Source organism: Embiotoca jacksoni, unplaced genomic scaffold (genome assembly GCF_022577435.1).
Source record: "Embiotoca jacksoni isolate LCO1_2020_lvr unplaced genomic scaffold, fEmbJac1.0.p SCAF_47, whole genome shotgun sequence".
Classification (NCBI taxonomy): domain Eukaryota; kingdom Metazoa; phylum Chordata; class Actinopteri; family Embiotocidae; genus Embiotoca; species Embiotoca jacksoni.
The window spans coordinates 2,469,283-2,490,000 of record NW_027185400.1 but is presented as its reverse complement, the minus strand read 5'-3'; the positions used below and the strand labels follow the sequence as shown (position 1 = coordinate 2,490,000).

At 46.0% G+C, this 20,718-nt stretch overlaps 4 protein-coding genes across 7 annotated transcripts in view; 1 reads left to right on the top strand and 3 right to left on the bottom strand.

The window, feature by feature from the left end:
- Nucleotides 1-1,106, bottom strand: part of slc7a7 (solute carrier family 7 member 7) — an 8,027-nt gene extending 6,921 nt beyond the window's left edge. For both annotated transcript variants that reach the window (XM_069169829.1, XM_069169830.1), the window contains exon 1: nucleotides 603-1,106. In XM_069169829.1, the coding sequence (XP_069025930.1) occupies nucleotides 603-1,092 (490 nt within the window). In that variant the 5' untranslated portion in view covers nucleotides 1,093-1,106. The remainder of the gene's footprint in view (nucleotides 1-602) is intronic.
- Nucleotides 1-17,675, top strand: part of LOC138210592 (E3 ubiquitin-protein ligase CCNB1IP1) — a 23,390-nt gene extending 5,715 nt beyond the window's left edge. Inside the window, exons 1-5 of one of the 3 annotated variants that reach the window (XM_069169833.1) lie at nucleotides 14,867-14,956; nucleotides 15,589-15,893; nucleotides 15,972-16,118; nucleotides 16,298-16,472; nucleotides 17,140-17,675. In XM_069169833.1, the coding sequence (XP_069025934.1) occupies nucleotides 15,591-15,893; nucleotides 15,972-16,118; nucleotides 16,298-16,472; nucleotides 17,140-17,306 (792 nt within the window). In that variant the 5' untranslated portion in view covers nucleotides 14,867-14,956; nucleotides 15,589-15,590 and the 3' untranslated portion in view covers nucleotides 17,307-17,675. Of the gene's footprint in view, nucleotides 1-14,866; nucleotides 14,957-15,556; nucleotides 15,894-15,971; nucleotides 16,119-16,297; nucleotides 16,473-17,139 lie in introns of those variants that run through there. The other 2 variants (XM_069169834.1, XM_069169835.1) reach the window with 2 other exon arrangements.
- On the bottom strand, nucleotides 5,806-12,624 carry LOC138210587 (sal-like protein 2). Its single transcript, XM_069169825.1, has 3 exons — nucleotides 12,204-12,624; nucleotides 7,171-10,523; nucleotides 5,806-7,050 (listed from the first exon to the last, which is right to left on the bottom strand). Exons 1-3 carry the CDS (start codon nucleotides 12,277-12,279, stop codon nucleotides 6,820-6,822), a joined length of 3,660 nt encoding a protein of 1,219 aa, XP_069025926.1. The 5' UTR covers nucleotides 12,280-12,624; the 3' UTR covers nucleotides 5,806-6,819.
- Nucleotides 17,615-20,718, bottom strand: part of ttc5 (tetratricopeptide repeat domain 5) — a 4,349-nt gene continuing 1,245 nt past the window's right edge. The window contains exons 4-9 of the mRNA XM_069169831.1: nucleotides 20,406-20,556; nucleotides 20,207-20,298; nucleotides 19,904-20,107; nucleotides 18,985-19,199; nucleotides 18,750-18,894; nucleotides 17,615-18,660 (exon numbers count right to left, since the gene is read on the bottom strand). Coding sequence (XP_069025932.1) covers nucleotides 18,541-18,660; nucleotides 18,750-18,894; nucleotides 18,985-19,199; nucleotides 19,904-20,107; nucleotides 20,207-20,298; nucleotides 20,406-20,556 — 927 coding nt within the window. The 3' untranslated portion in view covers nucleotides 17,615-18,540. The remainder of the gene's footprint in view (nucleotides 18,661-18,749; nucleotides 18,895-18,984; nucleotides 19,200-19,903; nucleotides 20,108-20,206; nucleotides 20,299-20,405; nucleotides 20,557-20,718) is intronic.

The window sequence follows — 20,718 nt, the reverse complement described above, 5'->3', positions numbered from 1 at the left end:
GGACAGATGAGTGATATTGATTGCAGAGTTTGAATATTCTTTTTTATTTTGAATATCCGGCCTCATCTGTGAGCCGTCGGCTCAACGCGCTCTCCGTCGTCGGCTCCTGGTCTCAGCGCCTGGTTACCTGAGTGTTGGTATTTCTTTGCTCGGTTGCCTTGGTGAGCAGCTTTGGTGAGTTTCTTGTTAGTTTGATTAATAGTGTCAGGGTTGCTCTTTTCCCTGTTACCTCAGCGACCTGGGCCTCATCCATGCAGAAAGGTTAGCTTCGCATTTATGAAGTGTTTCTCACCGTTCCCGTATGAAAAAATAAAAACGCTGTGACTCGTGTTCACGCTAGGATTTCTAAATCTGAGATTGAGTAAAGTGGTTTTTTCCCCCTTCGTCTTCCTAATGGGTGCAGAAGATTTAAGGGTGGCTCAGTTCCTCTTTCATCTGAAGGCAGTCCGTGTTTCTGCAGCAGACCTGCTGACAGCAGCTGGGGTGTCACCACTTTTCACTTCTCCTGTTTCTAAAGCTCACGTGTTTCATCTTAGATGTGACGGTAAAAGACATCATAGTTTTCTTCCAAACACTCAAAACACTCCAGATGTTGTACTTACATATACAAGCGGCCGCCAGCAGCCTGTTGGCCACGTACGGAGCGATGCAGGTGGGGAAGATGGGCTGCACCATGTAGTTGGAGAAGGTGATGGCTATGATGGCCTGGCTGGTCGGCTCGATGATCAGCAGGGAGGTCCACAAGCGGATGAAGGCCATGAAACCCCCGAAGGCCTCCAGGATGTAGGCGTAGGAGGCCCCGGACTTGGTGATGGTGGTCCCCAGCTCGGCGTAGCACAGGGCCCCGAAGATGGAGAAGATGCCGCCGATGGTCCACACCACCAGAGACAGGCCGTAGGAGGCGCTGTGGATGAGGACGCCCTTCGGAGAGACGAAGATTCCCGAGCCGATCATGTTCCCCACGATCAGGCAGACGCCGTTCAGGAGGGAAATCTCTCTCTTCAGCTTCATGGATTCATCGGGGCCTTCAGACTTGAATGGGGGGCCACCGTTAGTCGCCTCTTGTGAAGGAGCTGGGCTGTAGGACGCCATCGTTTGAGTTCGGTGGATTATTTATGAATTAGAAAACTATTTTCACAACGGAACAAATGAAGAGGTTTCCTGTTTTCTTGATATGTGACACTGAAGACTTCAATTTTTCCCTCCAGCTATCTGCGTTTATCTCCCGCCATCTGTGAAGGTGACACACACACACACACACACACACACACACACACACACACACACACACACACACACACACACACACACACACACACACAGGGTCATATCAGTGATGCCGTTACCATACAGACAGATTTGTCACCGCATGCAAAAATACTTGTGTTGTTTCGATTCCCGTCCAAAATCTAGTCAAACAAAAACATATTTACATGCCGCGGGCGCTAATGTAGGAACAAACATGGAGGAAAACACAATGCAACAGTGGTGTGGACACACTGGAGAGTTGGTGGATTGGAGAGCCATTAGGCTGCACAGCAAATGGCCTTTTAAGGTTGAGTGTATTGACAGAGAGAGAGGCAGAGGAGCAAACACGCTACATGCCTAAAAACACCGGCTCTTCATTAGTAACTGCAGACTGAGGAAGAATTACTGACCGACACGCGCCTTTTTTTTTTACTCAGAGCTGCCCACGTATCCACACATGCAGAATCTGAGAGTGTCAGCACAGCGGCCGGTCACATGTTTGCCAAAGTTCAGGATCCTCCGCGTGCTTGGAGTCTGATGAGGAGATGTCAGGCAGCACGTTCGCTCACCTTTCTGTGTGACTGGCTTCAATAAATTCATGATAATCTGTGTTTTTAGTACAAAAACACAAACTTATGAGGTATTCGCCTTAAATTTAATAAATTGTTAATGGACTTTTGAATGGGAAACACAGCACCCAAGCATCCACAATACAGAATATTTGGCTAAAAGACAAATTAAAGTTCAGATGTAGCTATTATTTCAAGGTGATTTCAAGGATCACATGGCCACATGTATCTAAAAATGTTTTACTTTTTCACCAATTGTATTCCAGTTATAGATGTCTGTTCTTCAAGAACACACAGATATAAAGTCGTCAAAGTTTAAACACTGACTAAGACTAGAAAAATAGAAGGAAATGCCTCAGAAAGACAGATTTTGACGTGTAGATGTAAAAAGATAGTAAACAGTAACACGCACAAACACCATGATTTGACCACGATTTTAACATGAAAATCAGAGACGGTCACCAAAAGAATTAAGCTTGTAGGAGGTGAGAGTAGCTGAGAAGTTCAGGTACCTTGAGGCAGCAGCAGCAGATCATGGCTTCATGCAGAAGAAAAAGGGCATTAGATTGAATGGCCTCTTGCATGTGATGCGTGCCAGAGACACGGAGAGGGAGAGAGTGCAAGGTCCAAAAGCTGCTGATAAGTCGTCCTTCTTCTTGAGTTACTCAAGGTTACATCCTGGTTGCAGAAAATCCATTCAACTGTCGGCGAAACGATTCAGCTCCTTTGATGATTACAAGTATTGATCAGTGAGATTAGGGATGAGTTATTTCCTCCTTCAGCAGCCATAAACAGATCTGATGACACTGAGGCACCAAGGGGGGAATCACCTGGTTGTCACCTGGATGTCCAGTTTACTCAAAATCTGATTCATCATTTCTTCCATTGATATTTTTACAAAAGATACAGATCAAGACAAGCAGGCACACATGAGATGGCACTGCAAGTTAATAAATGATGAATAAATGAACTCTCTGGTACGTTTGAATGATTCTCTTGGTTAGGAAAAAAGCCTTGTTGACAGTGGAAACAGCTGATTTGGGGGAGACTCACCTTCTCCAGACGCGTCACAGCTCCGTTCTGGTCCTCTTGGTGACGTTTGAATTAGTGCCGCCGTGCTGGTCAGGTTGGGAATAAGAAATGCTTAAATTCAGATTTTCTCGCCAGCTTTGTGTCTCATTGTTCTGTAGCTAGTCTCCCACTTCTGCCTCTGCACGTCTGTTTCCTCTTGTTTTGACTTCCACCTCTGCGCTCCTCAGCTGATGCACTTGTGGCTTTTATGTACTTCTGGTTTCCAGCGCTTTACTACCAAGGAAACGAGTCAGGAGGGAGGGGGGAGGAGGAGGGAGGCGGGGGGGTGGGGTGTGTGTGTGCGTGTGTGTGTGTGTGTGTGTGTGTGGTGGGGAGGGGGGAGGGGGTAATTGCCTCACATTGTGTCTCCTGAGTGAGTTTCGCCTGGAACATTACGGGAGTGTAATTCAATTATCGCGCACACCAAACAGGTGTTATGATCTGGACTGTTATCGATGGTCCACTCATAAATGTTACAGGAGATGTGTTCAGAGATATTATTATGCAAATACAGCCGGAGTCCGGTTAATTAATAATTTAATGCGATTTAAGTCCAGACACAGATGCTGCGAACTAAACACTCTACTAAATCCCGACTGTTTTCTGTCCTGACTCCTAAATGGTAGAATGAGCTCCAACAACATCAGGACAGCAGAAACTCTGAACATCTTCCACCACAAACTAAAAACACACCTCCTCCTCCTCCTCCTCCTCCACCTCCTCCTCCTCCTCCTCCTTCACCTTGAACAGTAGAACTTTAGTATCTTAACATGGAACTTACTGATAGAACTTTGTAGTTTGTCTTTCTTGAAGAAATTGTATTTTCTTGATTCCTGTTGTTCTGGTTTTGAACCCTCATGGCTGAAATGAACTGATTGTAAGTCGCTTTGGATAAAAGAGTCAGATAAATGAAATGTAATTATTAAAGGGACTGAAATGGATGAAATATATTTAAAGTTATCATCCACTGATTTATTACTTTATTACTGTATTTATTATTCTCTTTAAAATCACTCTTAATACTTGGGTTTTGCTATTAAAATATTTGAATGCTAATATATTTGAATATTATATAATATAAGGTTAAACTATTGCAGTGGGAGAGATGAAGCTGTTTATTTCTGTGCAGGACAAACAAATACTTTTAGGTTATTTTCGTATCAGTGTATTAAATATGAATATTTATCTGTATATACATATATAAATATATATATATATATATGTATACTTGTACTGGCGTGATGGACAACCATCCACGGAGTATGGCTCCCTCTTGTGGATTTGCCGGATATGGATTTACCACTGTGTCAAACTACTACTGTCAATATATAATGAGTTTAATTGGCCCTTTTCAGATAATTTAGGGGGTCATTAATCTCCCCTTACACATCTTTTAAATCTAATTATAGCTTGTCAAATTCTAACTAAGTACAAGATGTGTTTCATCTGAGAACGAAATACACACAAACATCACAACAAGAGTCACACGCAGCAGACACAGATTCACTAAAACAAAAGAAAACATGATTAATAAAAGAAAGTCACTTATAGGAGTAGCTATTAATTTTAGTTGAGATATTTGTGTGTCCTTTTAAAATTCATAATAGGGTAGTTTAGAAAATGTAGGACTTAATTAACTTAAATGTACTTAATTACAAAATAAATTCCAGTTTCTGATAGTTGTGTAATTTGTCATCGTTTCAGCCCCTTGAATCTTCACCAGCGGAGGTTCAAGGTGTTTTCCCGTTCGACAGGTAGAATATCGATGTTTCTCTAAACCAGGATAAGAACTTATCCAGATTTCTAAAAGAAGATGTTTACGTGTGCAACATCTAACCAGGATACCACACGTGTAAATGCACTCAGCAACGTCTTTGTCTTCCAACTGTTGATTCTTTATTCATGAAGGGTTCAATGGGGAAAAAAAAACAATGACTTTTAACAACTTTAAAAGCTTCTGTCCTCTTCAGTGGGGGTGAGTTGATTAATGCTTATTGACGAGTGACAAATGTGTTTCATGTGATCAAAGCCTGCCATCACACCTGTGGGCTTTAATCGCCTCCATCTCCACTTTCTTTCTTTCTTTCTTTCTTTCTTTCTTTTTCTTTCCCCTCTCCTTGTTTTTTGTGTGATTGAGACACGTCCCTTGTCACTCATGAACGCATGTGGACAAACTTCTCACACATGGCTCCTTTCACTCCTTTTGTCCCGCTCTCTGCCCTGGGCATTCTTTTCCTTGGTTACCGGTTGTCATGGTTTCGGTAGCCCCCTGAAGGCTAAAAAGTGGAGGGATTAAAGGCAGCCATTTTGGGGACAGCTGGACCAGGTTGGTCCCTGTTGCCCCCTGTCCCGCTCCCAGTCACTCTGGGGGGAAGAGGGGTGGCATTGTGTGAGGATTAGAGCTTCCTGTGTGTCAGCTCATTACATGGGGTGGTGGTGGTGGTGGTGGGGAGGAGGAGAGTATAGGGGTGAGGGGGTGAGTAGAAAGAGTGAGGGAGAGAAATGAAAGAGAAAATGAAAGAGAGTGCGTATGAAAGAGAGTATGACAGAGAGGGGGTGGTGGTGTGGGGGGGGGGCTCTACAGCTGCACCCTCAATCACACACATACAGGCTCTGATTATCCTTTTCACACACACATACACATGCACAGTGCCGGGGAACTGAAACATATTAAAAGACATTGAGGGCAAAAAAAAAGGCAGAATTAGAAGACAGCTAGCCCAGCGGCTCAGACAAAGGACCCCCCTCCTCCCCCTCATCACCCCACCCACCCACCAAAAAAAAAAACAGACACAGAGAACTGGAACAAACAAGAGAAAACTGACCATTGCAGGCAGAATAGGAGTCATGCAAGCAGAATACTTAAACAGACAAATGAATTCAGAGCAAGCTGAAACTGAGTCCACAGAAAAACAGGTCTCCTCTTCACATTGTTGTTTTATTTATAGTTTTACATCACATGGGAACATATTTTGTCACTGCTACTAAAAAAAAAAAAAAAAAAAAAAAAAAGGGGGGGGTTTAGGAAGGGAAAGCAAAGCATACAAATACTAAACTGAGCTAAGCAGGAATGCAGCGAGTGCAGATAGTTTGTGGAGGAGCAGAGCACTCTCAAGTGCTTTGAGAAAGGGGGGGGGATAGTAACGGACATCCTTGTTGCAAGTTTCACAATGCAGATAACGTCAACAGTGAGAAAAACAAACAAAAAACAACAATCATCAATACGGATAAGGCCGTGTGCTGCTAGCAAAGTTTACGGCTATAAGTAAACAAAAGTACCGATAATCTAACACAATCGTCATCATCAACAGCTTCACGGTTAAAATCATCGCCAGCAGGTTTTGTTGTCAGTCGATGTTTCGGCAGTGCAACTCACAGTGCAACTCGGCACAGCAGAAACATGCAGTCAGCAGCGTCGCATTAAAAATGAAAAAATACAAAAGGAAAGAAGAAAGTAACAGTAAAAAGACTTTAAAATGTAACCGCGGCTCATATGTACAAACGTTGGCCGTTACTAATTTGGCCTGTTTTGGTATTTGAGTTCATCTTGTAAAATTCTGGACACCTCTTGTCTTTTTTTTTTTTTTTAAATCAGCTGATACTGCTTGTTTCATATCACTCAGTATGTGCTGAAATAGGTGTCAGCAAAAAAAAAAAAAAATGCACACAATTAATTCTCATCATGACAATGCTGTGAAGTGTAAGATAAGGCCTCACTGTGGTCTTTGAAATACAAAAATACATTGCTAAAATACTACATTCACAAATTTCTTGTAATGATCCTACAATATAAACTAGATCTATCTGCCTAATACAAAAAAGGTACATATGAATTAATAACTCTAGAAAAACAAATCTATTTTTAGAAAATACATTCCCTTGTCAGGACCCTTTTAAAAACTGACTGCAGCCATCCAACAGTACTAACTCTCTATGCTGTAGTGTCCACAGCTTCGCCCGCTACGTCACAACCGACACCGGTCGGTGGAGGATCTGTGCTGTCACCTTTCTCGGGGGATTTAGCCAATCCCTGCTTTTCATCGGGCTGTCCAGAGTTCTTATTGGCTGCATGTGAACTGCGATCCTCTGCAAAGTCATTGTCATTGGTTTGAGCCTTGGAGGGGGTGTTGGTCAACGCTCCGGGGTGAGTTTTCATATGCCCCTGTTGATGGGACAAAAAAAAACAACAACAACATTCAGTCACAAGTCCAAAAGTATAAAAATCTCACAACATAGAAATTAAAAAATCAAATAAAAGAGTTAAACCCTTAACATCTCTTACCTTAAGTCCGCTTCGGCTGGCGTATGCCTTTCCACAGTGGGAGCAGCTGTAGGGTTTGTCTGGGCGGGGGGGCTGGGACTGTGGAGCCGGTGCTGCGACCGAAGGCTCCGGGTCCTCTGAAGGCTTCTCAGGCACACCGTCACCCTCCTCCGCTGGACCGGCCTTCTCCAGCTCTGGATCCAACGCCGGCAAAGACTCTCTGGCCGTGGTGGTGGTGGTGGTGATTTCACTCTTCTCTTTACTGTGGGCAGCGTCCTTCGCCTGCGACTCACACGGTGCCTCACCTGCTTCTGGGATGGCTTTGGGGCTGGCGGGGGGGGTGAGTGCAGGTACAGGAGCTGCACCTGTGGCTTTCGGGCTAGAACTGAGACTAGCTTTGGGCTCATCTGTGGAGCGGGCTTCGTCATTAGTCACCCCCCTGTGCTGCTTATCATTTTCTACAGCGGGCTTTGTAACGCAGAGGGAAAGAGGGGTGTCATCGCCCTCCGAGTCTCTATTCTCTGCAGCTGAATGAGAACCAGCTGAGGGTGCTTTCAAAGGGCTGGTGCTGCCCAGGTCAGCGTGGGTCTCCTCCTCAGAGCACACGGAGCCGTTCACAGGGCTACCGTCAGCCGGGGCGTTGTCTCCCAGAAGCAGGGGAACCTCTGCTCCCACTGAGGGGGGATTACGGGCCAGAGGTGGACTAACACTCGGTGTTGAACCCTCGGATTCCTCAGTCTTCACAGTTGTGGCATCGTTAGTGGCGGATTGCTTAAAAGTGGACCCTGAGTTGAGAGCATCGCTCGGAGACTTGGAGCCCGTCGTTAAGGCCAGAGGAAGGAGTTGTTGTGCTTTAGACAGAGAGCTCGTGGAGTTGTTCTCGCCGTCATCGAAGACGACGCTTTCCATTACAGCGCCATCCTCGGGTGGCAAGTCTTCATCGGGTGGTATCTGCCCTCCGAGGTGCAAGCGGATGTGGTGCTGAAGAACCAAGGCGTTGGTGAACTTGCGCGGGCACAGCGGGCAGGAGTTCAGGGCACGGGCGTTGGGCGGTCTCGCCCGGTGAGTGGCCAGGTGGGCCCTGAGGCTGCCCTTTGTGGAGAAGGAACGACCGCAGAGCTTACAGGGGAACGGACGCTCTCCCAGATGTGTGGCCTGATGCAGACGAAGAGCTCTGGGGCAGCTGAGGACGCGCAGGCACACTCCACACTGATTAGCCGCCTGGGCTGTGGGCAGGGAGGGGGTCGTCGTGGTACCTGAGACTCCCCGGCTGGTCATGAGTCCTGCGGCGGTGGCGGTGGGGCTTAATCCGAGAGCAGCCAACATTTCCCTGCGATAGGCACTGGAGGTGGTGGTTAGGTCGTGGCCCTGCGTGTCCACGTTGGATTCGGCGAGGCTTTGTGAGGAGGTGGAGGCAGACGAGGCAGAGTTGGAGGAGGAGGCACCTCCGTGTGGCCGCTTTTCAAGCTTCTGTACCAGCCGCTGCAACTTGGATGTGTCTGAGGTCTGGGTGGAGGTGGTGGGAGAGGATGAGGAAGGAGAGGAGGTGGACGGTTTGGGGAAAGGTGGGAAGGGGAAGGGCAGCTGGTGAGCTGAAGAGAGGAGGGAGGTGGATGAGTGGCCTGCTGACCGGAGAAGTGCGAGGTGGTGGGGGGAGGTTCCTCCAGGAAAGAGTATGCGGGAGTATGCGGAAGTTGCATGGAGGGCTGAGTGGGGAGGAGTGTTTTCATCAAACCGCTGCTGCTTTGCTCCTTTAAACTGACCGCCCATGGAGGACGAGGAAGACGAAGAGGATGAGGGCAGTGCGGTGCTGGATGCGCTGGCGGCAGCTGCGGCCGACGCTCTGTTCAACTGCAGCAGTGAATGGGCCGTGGACAGCAGCGCCATGTCCACCGAGGGGGGCAGAGGTAGGGAGGAAGGAGAAGGCCGAGCAGATGCACCGGACAGGAATCCCAAAGCCATGCTCTCCGTCATCCCGGGAACACTTCCTTTCACGCCGGTAAAAGACTCATCATCATCGGCCCGCCGTTTTCGCCTTCTCTGGCTGGTCCCCGGAGCCGATACACTCTGCATTTGCTCCGACAGCGCAGGCGGCAGCAGGGACAGGGACAGCTCCGGGTTCTGCTCTCTGTGTCGCAGGAAATGAGCTTTGAGGTTCCCTCTGGTGGTAAAACGGCTCAAGCAGACCGGACACTGGTAGGGCCTTTCTCCTGTGTGTGACCTCAGATGGATCTGGAGCGATGAATCGCTGCTCAGCACTTTCCCGCAGAAACGGCACATGTGCTGCGGGCGTCCCGACGAGGAGGAGGCTGAGGTCAGGGAGGAGCTGGACTGGAGGTCCTGGGAGTGGCTGGTGGTGGGAAGGGGAGGAGTCACGAAAGTGATACTGTTGCTGTGACCGAAGGAAGAGGTGTTAGAGGATTTCTCATGGAGGTAGCGGGGCGGTAGGCCCAGTGACAAGGACAGAGGGTGTAGGGAGGCAACCGAGGAGCTGAGACCGGATGAAATAGATGAGGAAGATGAGGATGATATTGAGGGAGAGGTAGAAATTGAAGCTCTGCTTCCATTAACATGCGACGTGCTTGACTTGGAGACAGCTGGTTGGGGGAAGAGGGAAGACGGAAGGGCAGTCAAAAGTGACGAGGCTGTAGTTACCGCAGTGGCAGTGGAAGGATGTGTCGGTGATGAAGACGCTACACCTGTAGACTTGCTGTCTGCACCGCTAACATGTGCATTATTATCTTGACCAAAGACAGCCCCTCCGAGCCTCAGAACGTGCCTACAGATCTCCTCCGTTATCTGCATCTGGTGGATTTGCCGCTGCTGTAAAACCCTCAGCTCCTCCAGGAGTACTGCCAGGGTTGGAGGCACCTGGATCTGTCCCTGCTCCCCCGGTGAGCCGGACGCCTGCCGCTGACCCGGGCTGGAGCTGTCACGGTGAGGCGGCAGGCACTGAGAAGAGGAGGAAGAGGAAGAGGAGGAGGAGGTAGTGGTGGTGGCCGAACAGCCCATCGGCGGGGAGGTCATGGTGGAGTGAGAGTTTCCTTGGTGGGACAGGCTGTGGGAACCAGAGGTTTGACCCAGGGGAGGAGGCGAGTGAGTCTGGGAGGACAGCGATGGGTGAGGAAAGTCTGGGGAGAGGGAAGAGTGGGTGTTGGGGAGGGATGTGGTGAATGGGACGATGTGGCTGGGCCAGTGGGGAGGAGGCGAGCTCTCGCTGGGTAAGGAGGGCGCGTGGAGCCCTCCGGGGGATGGGCGAGGGGCCAGAGGCGGCTGGCAGTCCTGCAGCGAGGTGGGGGATGAGGAGGAAGACCCCGAGGAGGTCACTTCTGAGCCCAGAGACGTGGATGGAGACTTGATGCCCAGGTGGTCATCTGCGGATTGACAGAAAAAGAAGAGTGCTCAGAACTTTTTTTTGAAACTCTAAACAAATTATCTTTGGATTGTTGTGCAATTTCCAAATCCCCAAGATTCACCCCCCCCTCCCCCTCCACACACAAAAATACAGTTATATAAATCCACTGAAACGTTGTGCTTTACAAATTTAGTTTGCAAATTTGTGTGCATACCAAAAGATACTGTTACGACTTCAAAAGAAATGCCTGCTAGGAAATGGCCTCAAACAAGCAAATGAGTGGAAGAAACTCAGCAGTCTATGTAGTCTTTGTAATGTCTCGTCTCAATCTGTGCTCTGCAGAGCAAAACTCCTCAAACATCTTTCACACACAAAAAAGCTTACAGACCACCTTGCTGCTATGGCAACACATTTTAGAGGACAATGGGCATCACCAAGACAACCCATAACCCCTCTTAACCCACCCCCTCCCTACAGCAGTTAGGTCTTTCATCTCCCTATTCACCCTTCCCCCTTACGTCACAGTGGAGGTCAAGGGTCAGGCCACGCTAAGGGTTCTGGGCACTGTCCAGACACTCTGATTGGTCAACTAATCTGACCTCTGCCGCTCAGGGGTCAAATTCTTTCAGAATCTTGAGCACAGAGTGAGAAAGAGTAAAGAGGAGAAGAAGGGGGGAGGGTAACAACAATGGAGACACAAACTAGCTATTCCCTCCTGGAGAGATATAGTGATGGAATGAAAGACTGTACCTCAGTGAAATTCCTTCCCTGAGACTTATAAACAAACCAGAATCTGCAGGAAACACAAATAACTCTCAGTCCAAACTTTCAAAGGTGAAAGTTTACCTGCAGAAGCTGGTGCATGCACTTTTTAACTTATATCCCAGTGTGACACTCACACAAGGACAATCGCTCTAAACCCTCTGAAACTTTTTGCATCCCCCCTCATCCCTCTGAACCCCCCAACTGTGTAGGAGTATACAGTCAAAGGGGTAGAGGGGGTGAGAAAGAAAGGGGGAGGGAAGTATTGAGAAGGTGGAAAATGGGGGAACAGGGGCGCATAAGGAAGAAAAGCATGGATGAAGAGCAAAAGAAGAAGAGAATAGGAAGGGCGGAAGATTAATCTTAACCAAAAAACCACTGCCTTCCCTTCCCCCCACCCACGCACCTTATTGTTAACAAATAAGAGAGCGCTCTATACTAATCAAAGGCCTCCAGCAGTCAGCGCTGAGCAGCCTGTTGGTTTCCTAGAGGACAAACAGCACATGAAAATGGCCACAGATGTATGTTAGTTAATCCTTCTCTTTTCACTTCACAGGGACACGTTTATTGGCCCCGACCAAAGTGCCCTCGGCCTCCGTTTAGTGGGGCCCTTTGCCTTAAATGATTGAGCAGGAGGGGTTTCCTTTAGTTGACAAACTTAGACCTGATTTTTTTTTTTTTTTACTCTGTTGAATCAGGTGGGTTTGCTGGAATGTGGCCATGCATACATTAATTGATGAAAGTCAAAGAAAAGAAAATCAAAGAAAAGAAAAGCCACTCATGATGAGTCATAAACTCAAACTTTTGTTTTGATGAGTTTCTTTCAAGATTTTCACCATGCAGTGATGAGGCAATGTTTTATAGGCTGTACAGATTATCTACAAAGAAATTCAAGAAAAAAAACAGGCATGCACGCTCGTAAAAAGTGTTTTCTCACCGTGAGATAGCAGCCGTGGGCCCCCTGGATCCGCGTTAACGAGATGCTGGGGTCTCTTCTGCTTCCGGCGTGACATGATTCACGGCGAGTCAAACAGAGAGGGGGGCATCAGTCGGTTGAATGGCACCAGGCACGTTTTTGCGCACTTGGACGAGCCCCTGGAAGCATCCAAAGTTCAACAAGTCGTGCAATTCCCGCAAAGCCCGTGGTTTAAAAAAAAGAAAAGAAAAAAAAAAGAAGAAAGAAATATAAAATGTGTAAACCCAGTTTTGAAAGAGCGGTCGTTCATGGAAGAAAGTCCAGAAGAAAGGATGGTGTTCGGAAATCCGCCGGGCGGCACCGTGTCATATGAAGCTGCGCTGAGTGCTTGTGTGTGGCTGTTTTCTTAAGTCTCTTCTCCCCCCCCAAAAAAACTTGTCCAATTTGCGCCCCTCCTCTCCCACTGCTGCCCCGCTACATGCACATACAGCGAATACACACACACACACACACACACACACACACACACACACACACAGACACAGACACACACACACACACACACACACACACACACAGACATAGGCAATACACACAGAACCACTCCTTGTTCTGTGATATTTGCATTTCAATGGCGTGTAACACACAGCCTCCCTGGTTCTCTTTCTCTTTCTCCCCAGCTTTATTTTTTTTCTTTACACACTCACGCCGCAGCTATAAACTTTCAATAAAACATGACAATGGCGTCAAAGCAGTTGGATGCCTAAAAACAAATTAAAATGGGCGTCAGATTTGTTTTTTTTTTTTGTTTAAGATAAATCTTTTTTAATGAATGAAAGGAGAGAATGAGATAATTATGGGCCAAATTAAGATTTAAAAATAACAGGTGACTTATCAATCAGGTGACAGATTCTGTGTCGGACCCCCCAAGTGTTGGCTACTGCACTTATTCTATAACAGATAAATAATGGAATCAGCTATGATAATAGAGTGGCAGGTGGTTTCCATCAGCAGGAGTCAACAATCTGTCTTCCCGGTGTTGTTATTGTGCTAAATGAAGAGCGTGAGGGCGATATTTCCACTTTAGATTTTTATAGGGCCAATTATCAACAACAGTGCAGGGAGCGACTGTGTGCAAAGTGGGTCCACACATCTTTTCCACATGCATGCATGTACATAATTCGTGTGTTATCACCAAGCGCATAATACACCCTCCCACCACCCCCCCACAAAAAAGCATCTTACACTGGAGCTCTATTTAAAAGGCAGAGAATAGATGGGAATCTTTGACAATGGCGTGCTGGACACAGTTGAGTGAGCATCTCCCCTCTCACACTATGAACCCCCGGATCCACTGCTGCACAGCACAATGCCCCTCTTTCACCCCCCGCCTTTACTCCTGTACCACGTGGAGAAATGGATAAAAGCAAGAGAGAAAAAGTGGGAGGAGGTGGTGGTGGAGGAGGAGGAGGGGGGGGGGGCATATTTAAATAGGTGTCTCACATTATACATATAGACCATCCACTCGGAGGCTGTGAAAGAAGATTGGGCATTATTTGATTTCGGGGAAATAAAAGCCATTCAAAGAGGATGACTTCAGTCAAGCCTGTTAACGGAAAGATTAAAAAAAAAAAAAAAAAAAAAAAAAAAAAAAAAATGGTGATGGATGTGAAGCAAAACTGCAGGTTGCTTCCCCCAGATCCTTTAATCATGGAGTAGTCACAAAATAAAACTCTTGAATAAAAAATAAAAAAAAAACACTGGAAGGCTATTGCTCGATAAATATAGGTTATTTATATCATATTATATTAACATTATTGTCAAAATGTACTGTTTTGGTTCCCCTGACTGTAGCTATAATATATTATGTCTTTAGATAATTAATAATGAAGCAACAGTGTGAAAGCAGCACGTTGTCTGCTGCAGGTGGAGCTATAGTTTGAACTAGCCTGCTTCATATAGTTTTATATACAACAGATACATCCGTGGGGTCATTAAATAATCATCTGAAAGGAAAGAAATAAAACAAAAACAAAGTTCTGATATGACTTGTTTTTAGTTTGTGACTTGACCCCAGTCTATTGGATCAAATAAACATTTACTTAAATGAAACCACGTTAGAGGTTTCGAGGGTAAAATCACTGTTTTGGTGGAGCTGTTAAACATCTAAGATGTGAACCCAATTACACTGGGTTTTTTTTTGCAGAAGCCACAAGGGTTTGAAACCACCGGTTTAAAAGCTTGTTTTTGATCATTTGTGTCAAATGTTCATCTTAAAAGTAACCAAAGCTTTAAAAATATTTTAGTGGGGCAGAAAGTACAATATTTCTCTCTGTAATGTAGTGGAGTGGAAGTATTAAGCAGCATCAAATGGAAATACTCAAGTCAAGTACCTCAAAATTGTAGGCCTACTTTAAGTATAGTACTTGAGTAAATGAAGGCTTCTTAGTTACTTTTATTCCTCTGAAATTTAAATAGGCTATTTATATGTATATATACTATATCAAGACAAGTATAAAGTAGCACATCAAGTAAAATAATAGTTGTAAACTGTAGTTAATCCAGTTGTTTGTCATAATGTGTGTAATATTTACTTTGGACGGCTTGACGTGTAACGAGTCAGAGTCAATCAGCCAATCAGAGAGCGGAATCAATCAACGTCACCTGCGGAGGGAGGAGCTAAACTGGTGCGTCAGTTTGTTGTGTCGCCGTTAACGCCGTTGTAGTGGCCGTTATCTGATCAAAGCCGGAGTTTAACAAAAGAACTTATAACTGTGAGTGTCAAATGTGTGTTTTTGTGTGTTTTTTTGTTTTTGTTTTTTTAAACCAGCAGTCGAAGTGAACGGAGCTGACAGTTGGAGCGTGTAGCTTTCACGAGCTAACAGACTCGCGCTACCACCTGCTGGCCGTTGGTGTACTTCCGGTTAGCTGAACTTCAAAGTTATATTTGGGGTGTTAAACTCGTATTTACCTGGAAACTAATTAGAAATTAGAAAAGGAAACTCAAAAAAAAAAGGGTCAGCTTAGTGTCCCGGGACACTCACTGTTGGAGAGCTGCTGGTAAAACACAGCGTGCTGTTATTTAATGCAAATGAATCTGTTAACACATAAAAAAACACAATATCCTCTTTTATACATTCAGAAAATAAGTTGATGGCCTTAAAGTACTTTCTTTTTTTTACTTAAAATTACAATAAAGCACTTAACTAAGTTTGTTTTACATATAAATCTTATAAAATGATGGAGTTAGTCTTATTTTATGTCCTTAACTTTCCCACATTGGGCTTTGAATTGTTAAATACTCCTGAAATTTGATGGTTACGTTTTTCTTTGCTTCAGAGTATTTTCAGTTCATGATGGTTGTGTTTCACGAGGTCTCCGTCACCGGTTGCCGTGTCCTTCTCAGTCATGGCCATGTCTCTCTGCGACGACACGCTCCTGTGTAACTTCCCAAAGTGCCGGATCAAGTTGAGCGGCTTCGCCTGGGTCACGGCCTGCTCGCACGTCTTCTGTGATCAGCACGGGTCCGGCGAGTTCAGCCGCTCGCCCGCCATCTGCCCGGCCTGCTCCTCCGCGCTGTCCGGCAAGCTGGACATCGTGAGGACGGAGCTGTCGCCCTCGGAGGAGTACAAAGCCATGGTGCTGGCCGGTCTGCGGCCGGACGTCGTCCTGGACATCAGCGCCCGCGCTCTGTCCTTCTGGAGCTATCAGGTCGAGTATCTCCAGGCTGGACTTCAACGTCCGTTTATGTCAGTCAAGTTATAGCTCGTCGGTCTCTCGTGTGTTCAGGTCCACCAGGAGCGCATGTACCAGGAGTACAGTCTGTCTCGGGCCGACGCGCAGCTGAAGCAGATGGAGAAGATGCTGACCCAGCAGAACCAGAGCAGAGAACTGGAGCTCACCGCCATGAGAGGGGAAATCGCCTCCCTGAAGAAAGTAAATGTGCAACTCTTAAAAAGCACTGATTTCTCACCTGTTTTCAAGCATTGTCAAATGTCTAATATTAAATACGTAGATAAGACAGAAGGGTTGGCCCCTCCTTTTTCTCTTAACCTAACACGCTGACAAAATGCATTAAAGCAGAACTTGCTTTCCTCGTTGCTGTTGATGTCCAGGTGATGGAGGAGTACAAGAGGAAGTACAGCGAGGTGTCCGAGAGGCTGATGGAGAGGAACAGACAGTACCAGAAGCTGCAGGCGCTGTACGACTCTCTGAGGCTGCGCAACATGGTGGTCGGTGTCGGGGAACGAGGCTCGCCGCCGCAACACGGCCATCAAGACTTCAACATCGGTAACAACAACCCATCCTCATTCAGTGTCTTTAACGGCGGACGTTTAAACATCGGCCTGTAGGAGTTTCTGAATGGTCCTCTGTCCCTCCATCCACACCAATGTTATGAAAGTGTTTAAAAAGTTGGTGTTTATGTATAAAATTATGATGGGAAGTATTTTACGTATAATCTTTTCCCTGTTTCCAATCATTTGTTTTTGAAAATGAGGAAAAGATGACAATGTTTTTAATGTTTAAAGGTCAAATTAATTATTAAATACTTAAATGTAAGCAGAAATATTGACACTGAGGTGATTACTGAACAGCAACTTTCATAATTGATTTACTTCTATTAACTGCACTTATTATACATTTAATACTCTAAACAACAGATTTGTCAATTGATTAACAAGGTGACAGATTAACTGGCAGAAAGCTAAATAAAGTCCATTCAGACAAGGAAGATAAAATAAGAGTTAAATCAAAATATGAAGTTGCACCCACATTGATGAATGAGAAAAGGAAGGAAGCTCAGCGAGAATGATGTTAAATGGCCCAAAGGGAAACAGCAGTAGGTGTTTGGACATAAAGAGGTGGTCGTCAGGACCGAACAGCAGGAGTGATGAGCTGATTGTCTACGTAAGGGAATTATGGTCTGACATCCGTCAACCTCCTGCGTGTCACCCAGGGGTGGCTCGGCCGGCGACGCCCCAGAGGAGCCCTCAGTTCCTCTCCCTCGGCCCCGAGGGGGACGGACAATTCTTCTCCTGCCTGGAGGCCGACGGAGCCAAGACCTTCTTCCAGTTCAGCTCCCCTCTCAGGGACAGAAGCCGGCTCTTCGTCAATAAGCACTGACAGGAACATTCGCTGCAAGTATTCACATGTTTCTGTGTTCTGCTGGTTCGTTATTCATTCAGTAGGCGATTGGTGGTGTTTGGTGTAAGTTTTTGAACCACAACTGTGTTTTACAGAGTAATAACAAAAATGAAAGTTTTAACTGTATTTCTGTCTTTGTGCATTTGTGTATCTGTCAAAAGTAAAACACAACGTCTCAAGTCTTTTCACATGTCTTATAGTCTTCGTGTAGATTGTGTCAAGATGGACTGAACATCTAAACTTCACCTGTCCCTCATTTTAAGAAATAATACTCTCAGGAGGACACATGTTGTAGAACCATTTTTATTACAGAATTGTAATTTGTTAAAAGTAGAACAGGTTTTTAGGGGGGAGGGATCGAGGGGGGGGGGATTTAGAGGTATCATCACCCCAACTGAAGCAAAGAGGACAGATTGCTTGTTGTGGGTCACAACAGTTGCAGAAGACTCTGAATACAGTCCACACATCATGTAGTGTGGACATTGCGGTGAGTATTGCCGCATCATGTCTGCATAAATAATGTCACCCGTTTTCTGGTTCAGTCCATTGATGCTACTGGATTTACTGAAGTTAGACGGTCTGTCACACACAGTTTGAACGATCTGAGCAGGAAACTGTAGATTTGAAGAAACCTGAGCTGTTGATTGGCTCTTTGTTGGAAGTGTTACGATGGGAGTTTATCGCTGCATAGTAAACAACCAAAGCAGTCCGACCCAGACCACAAGAACAACACTGAAAACTGATCCAAACAGGCCTTTTTCATTTTAGATGTCACAATAGAAAAAGCACAGGTGTAAATAATATTATTAAAGATGGCTGCATCACTTTCAGGGTCCTGGTGTTGTTGAGTAGACATCCCTGATGTTATTAGTAACGTCTGTGCTTTCCCTGCTGTGTGTTTCTGATCCCACTGCTGTTTTTAAGACGCCACACAAACATGACGTTCACGGTAAAAGAAGGTAAACTGAGGATACACTTCTGGCCATCACATCATCATCACATCATCATCATCACAGGTTCATTCATTTACACACAAAAAAAACAAAAACTAGAACATGTCTGACCCTACAAGATCAGAGTACAAAAAATATTTATGAATATAAACAAATGTAACAGGGTGACCTCTATTTACAAAACAACGCATAAAACAGGCACAAACTTTGGACACTTTCAACATTATTCAAAAACCTGCTCCTCTTGCTTCTCGATTGTCTCATTCGCTCTGAGACTTGCAGCTGATCGAGGCAGCTTTCTGACTTTGGATGTTTTGTTTCTTGCCGTTGACGATGAGGAGGAGAGGAGAGTCCACTCGTATACTCCTGAAATCCAACGACTGTCGTAGAGAGAGAGGACGTAGAAAAGTCAAGACACCCACGCAGACACGATGGTGGAAAGTGGAAACGGGATGCAGCGAATTCTTACCTTGTCTTTGTGCGTTAAACTGTGTCGTTTGACGTGAGGTTCGGGAACGACGACAGAGTCGCCTATGAGGACGCCCCAGCTGTCCGCCGTGTTGTACACCATCACCACGATACAAGTCTCCTCTCTGTCAACCATCCCAAACGTACTGCAGAAGAGAGAGCGCAAGCTTTTAGACCACATTTATGAAAGAGAAGACTTGAGCGGACTATTAATATTAAAAATGAGCTGCACTTACAAGGCCATGCGACCCTCGGAGGCCAGGCTGAACACCACCTTCCCCAGAGCAGCCGCTCCGGCGTTGTGGCCGTGTGTGAAGGAGGACAGAGCTCGAGGCTCCAGGCTGCCCACGCGACCCCCCGGGGAGCGGAACTGAGGAGAGGAGCAGGGACCCAGAGCGGATGTGTTGAGGTTGGAGAGCATCGTCCGTAACCGACGCGCCTTCACCTTCCCCTGAACACACGGACAGACTGAAGGTTGGAGGAGAAACAAAAGGGCCAAGGCTGCACTTTGCTGCCACCTTGTGGCAGAAAAAAACCACTTTGGACGTCATCTTGATAGCAGTATTTATAACAGGCTTCAGGTGACCTTTTAAACCAGTAATTAAAAAAAAAAAAACAGATGACTCAACATATAAAAAGGAACGTATATCTTTCTATAAAACAATAATTAGTTTTCACACCTTTTTCATTTAATTGTAAATCCCCTCTTCACTTAAATGCATTTTCCTCCGTTACTTGAACATTCCTCGTTATTTCTTCAAACTCTTGACACAAAAGAAGTCAGATTCCTTTAGAGCTGAAACAATTCATCCAAATATCTCTTAGCTGATGCAGCTTTCAACTGTAAATATCGTCTCTTTTTCTTGGTCTTTCAGCCCTTCGTGAATCTCGCTGACTTTTTTTGTGATTGCTGCACGTAAAAACAAATGTAAGAGTCTAAAAACTCATCATAAGACCACATTTACCACAAACACTTTCACTTCCTGTTATGCAGTTTTTTTTGTTGTTGTTTTAAATGGTCAACCGGCAAAAGCTTTGTTTTGATGAAGAGGAGACATCTGCCTGTAAATATTCATCACGTCCTCGTATGCTGTTCCACATGTTTCTTTCTACTGTGAAACATCGACGTCATACATCAGGTAAACTTCGACTGACCTTGTTCTGTATGAGTTCTGTCACTTTCTCCAGATACTCCAGCAGCTGCTTCTCCCTCTCCGGCGGCTCCGCCCAGCTCGGGTCGAGCGCCGCCGCCCGACTGTAGCCGCCCAGCGCCGAACAGAACATCTCCTCGTACTGGAACAGAGTGGCTCTGTTGAAATGCAGCTCCGGGTAGCAAGAAGCAGCTCTATCCACGTTCTCCTGCAGAGAGGTAAGATGGGGGGAAAAATATAAGTGCACAAATTGTTTTTTTTTACCTCGAACTAACAGTCCTACCTCCCCAGCATGTATGTTACTCACAGATTGCGCGTAGGCACTTAGAGCTTGTTGAGATAACTGTGGATTCTGTCCGCAGGTGAAAAACAGAGACACGTAAGCATTTCCCAGGATGTCTGTAAACACAAACATGAAATACAATTTTAAGACTCGTCTGTTACGAGGAGCCCGTCCCCCTCTACGCTCTCCACCGGAGATCACGTCTGTACGACTCTGTACTCACACCAGGACGTCCCGTCCGTGACGTCCAGCTGCACAGCCTGCCGGGCCATGTCCATGCTCTCCAGAACCTGCTTGCCGTAGGCGTCGCTGTCGGCCGCCGGCAGCTGCCTCAGCACCATCGACAGGTTGCGTAGGGACACTTTGTTCTTGGTCTGTAGGTGTGAATGATAAGAGCAGCGACAGATGAGTCAATCAGTGAAACATGACTCAGAAACCTTTAAATTTACTGCATATCATTTTTTAAATTTTTCGTAAAGAACCAGTTTGAATCGATGAAAGACGTTCTGTAGAGCATTCCTGTCCTCTCCCCCGCC

What these genes read in the sequence shown, in the direction of transcription:
- LOC138210587 (XM_069169825.1), bottom strand. Translation starts at nt 12,279, where the DNA reads ATGTCACGCCGGAAGCAGAAGAGACCCCAGCATCTCGTTAACGCGGAT. An exon ending in CCCACGGCTGCTATCTCACG is followed by an intron (nt 10,524 to 12,203) that starts GTGAGAAAACAC and finishes GTCAATCCGCAG; the next exon opens with ATGACCACCTGGGCATCAAG. An exon ending in CCAGCCGAAGCGGACTTAAG is followed by an intron (nt 7,051 to 7,170) that starts GTAAGAGATGTT and finishes TCCCATCAACAG; the next exon opens with GGGCATATGAAAACTCACCC.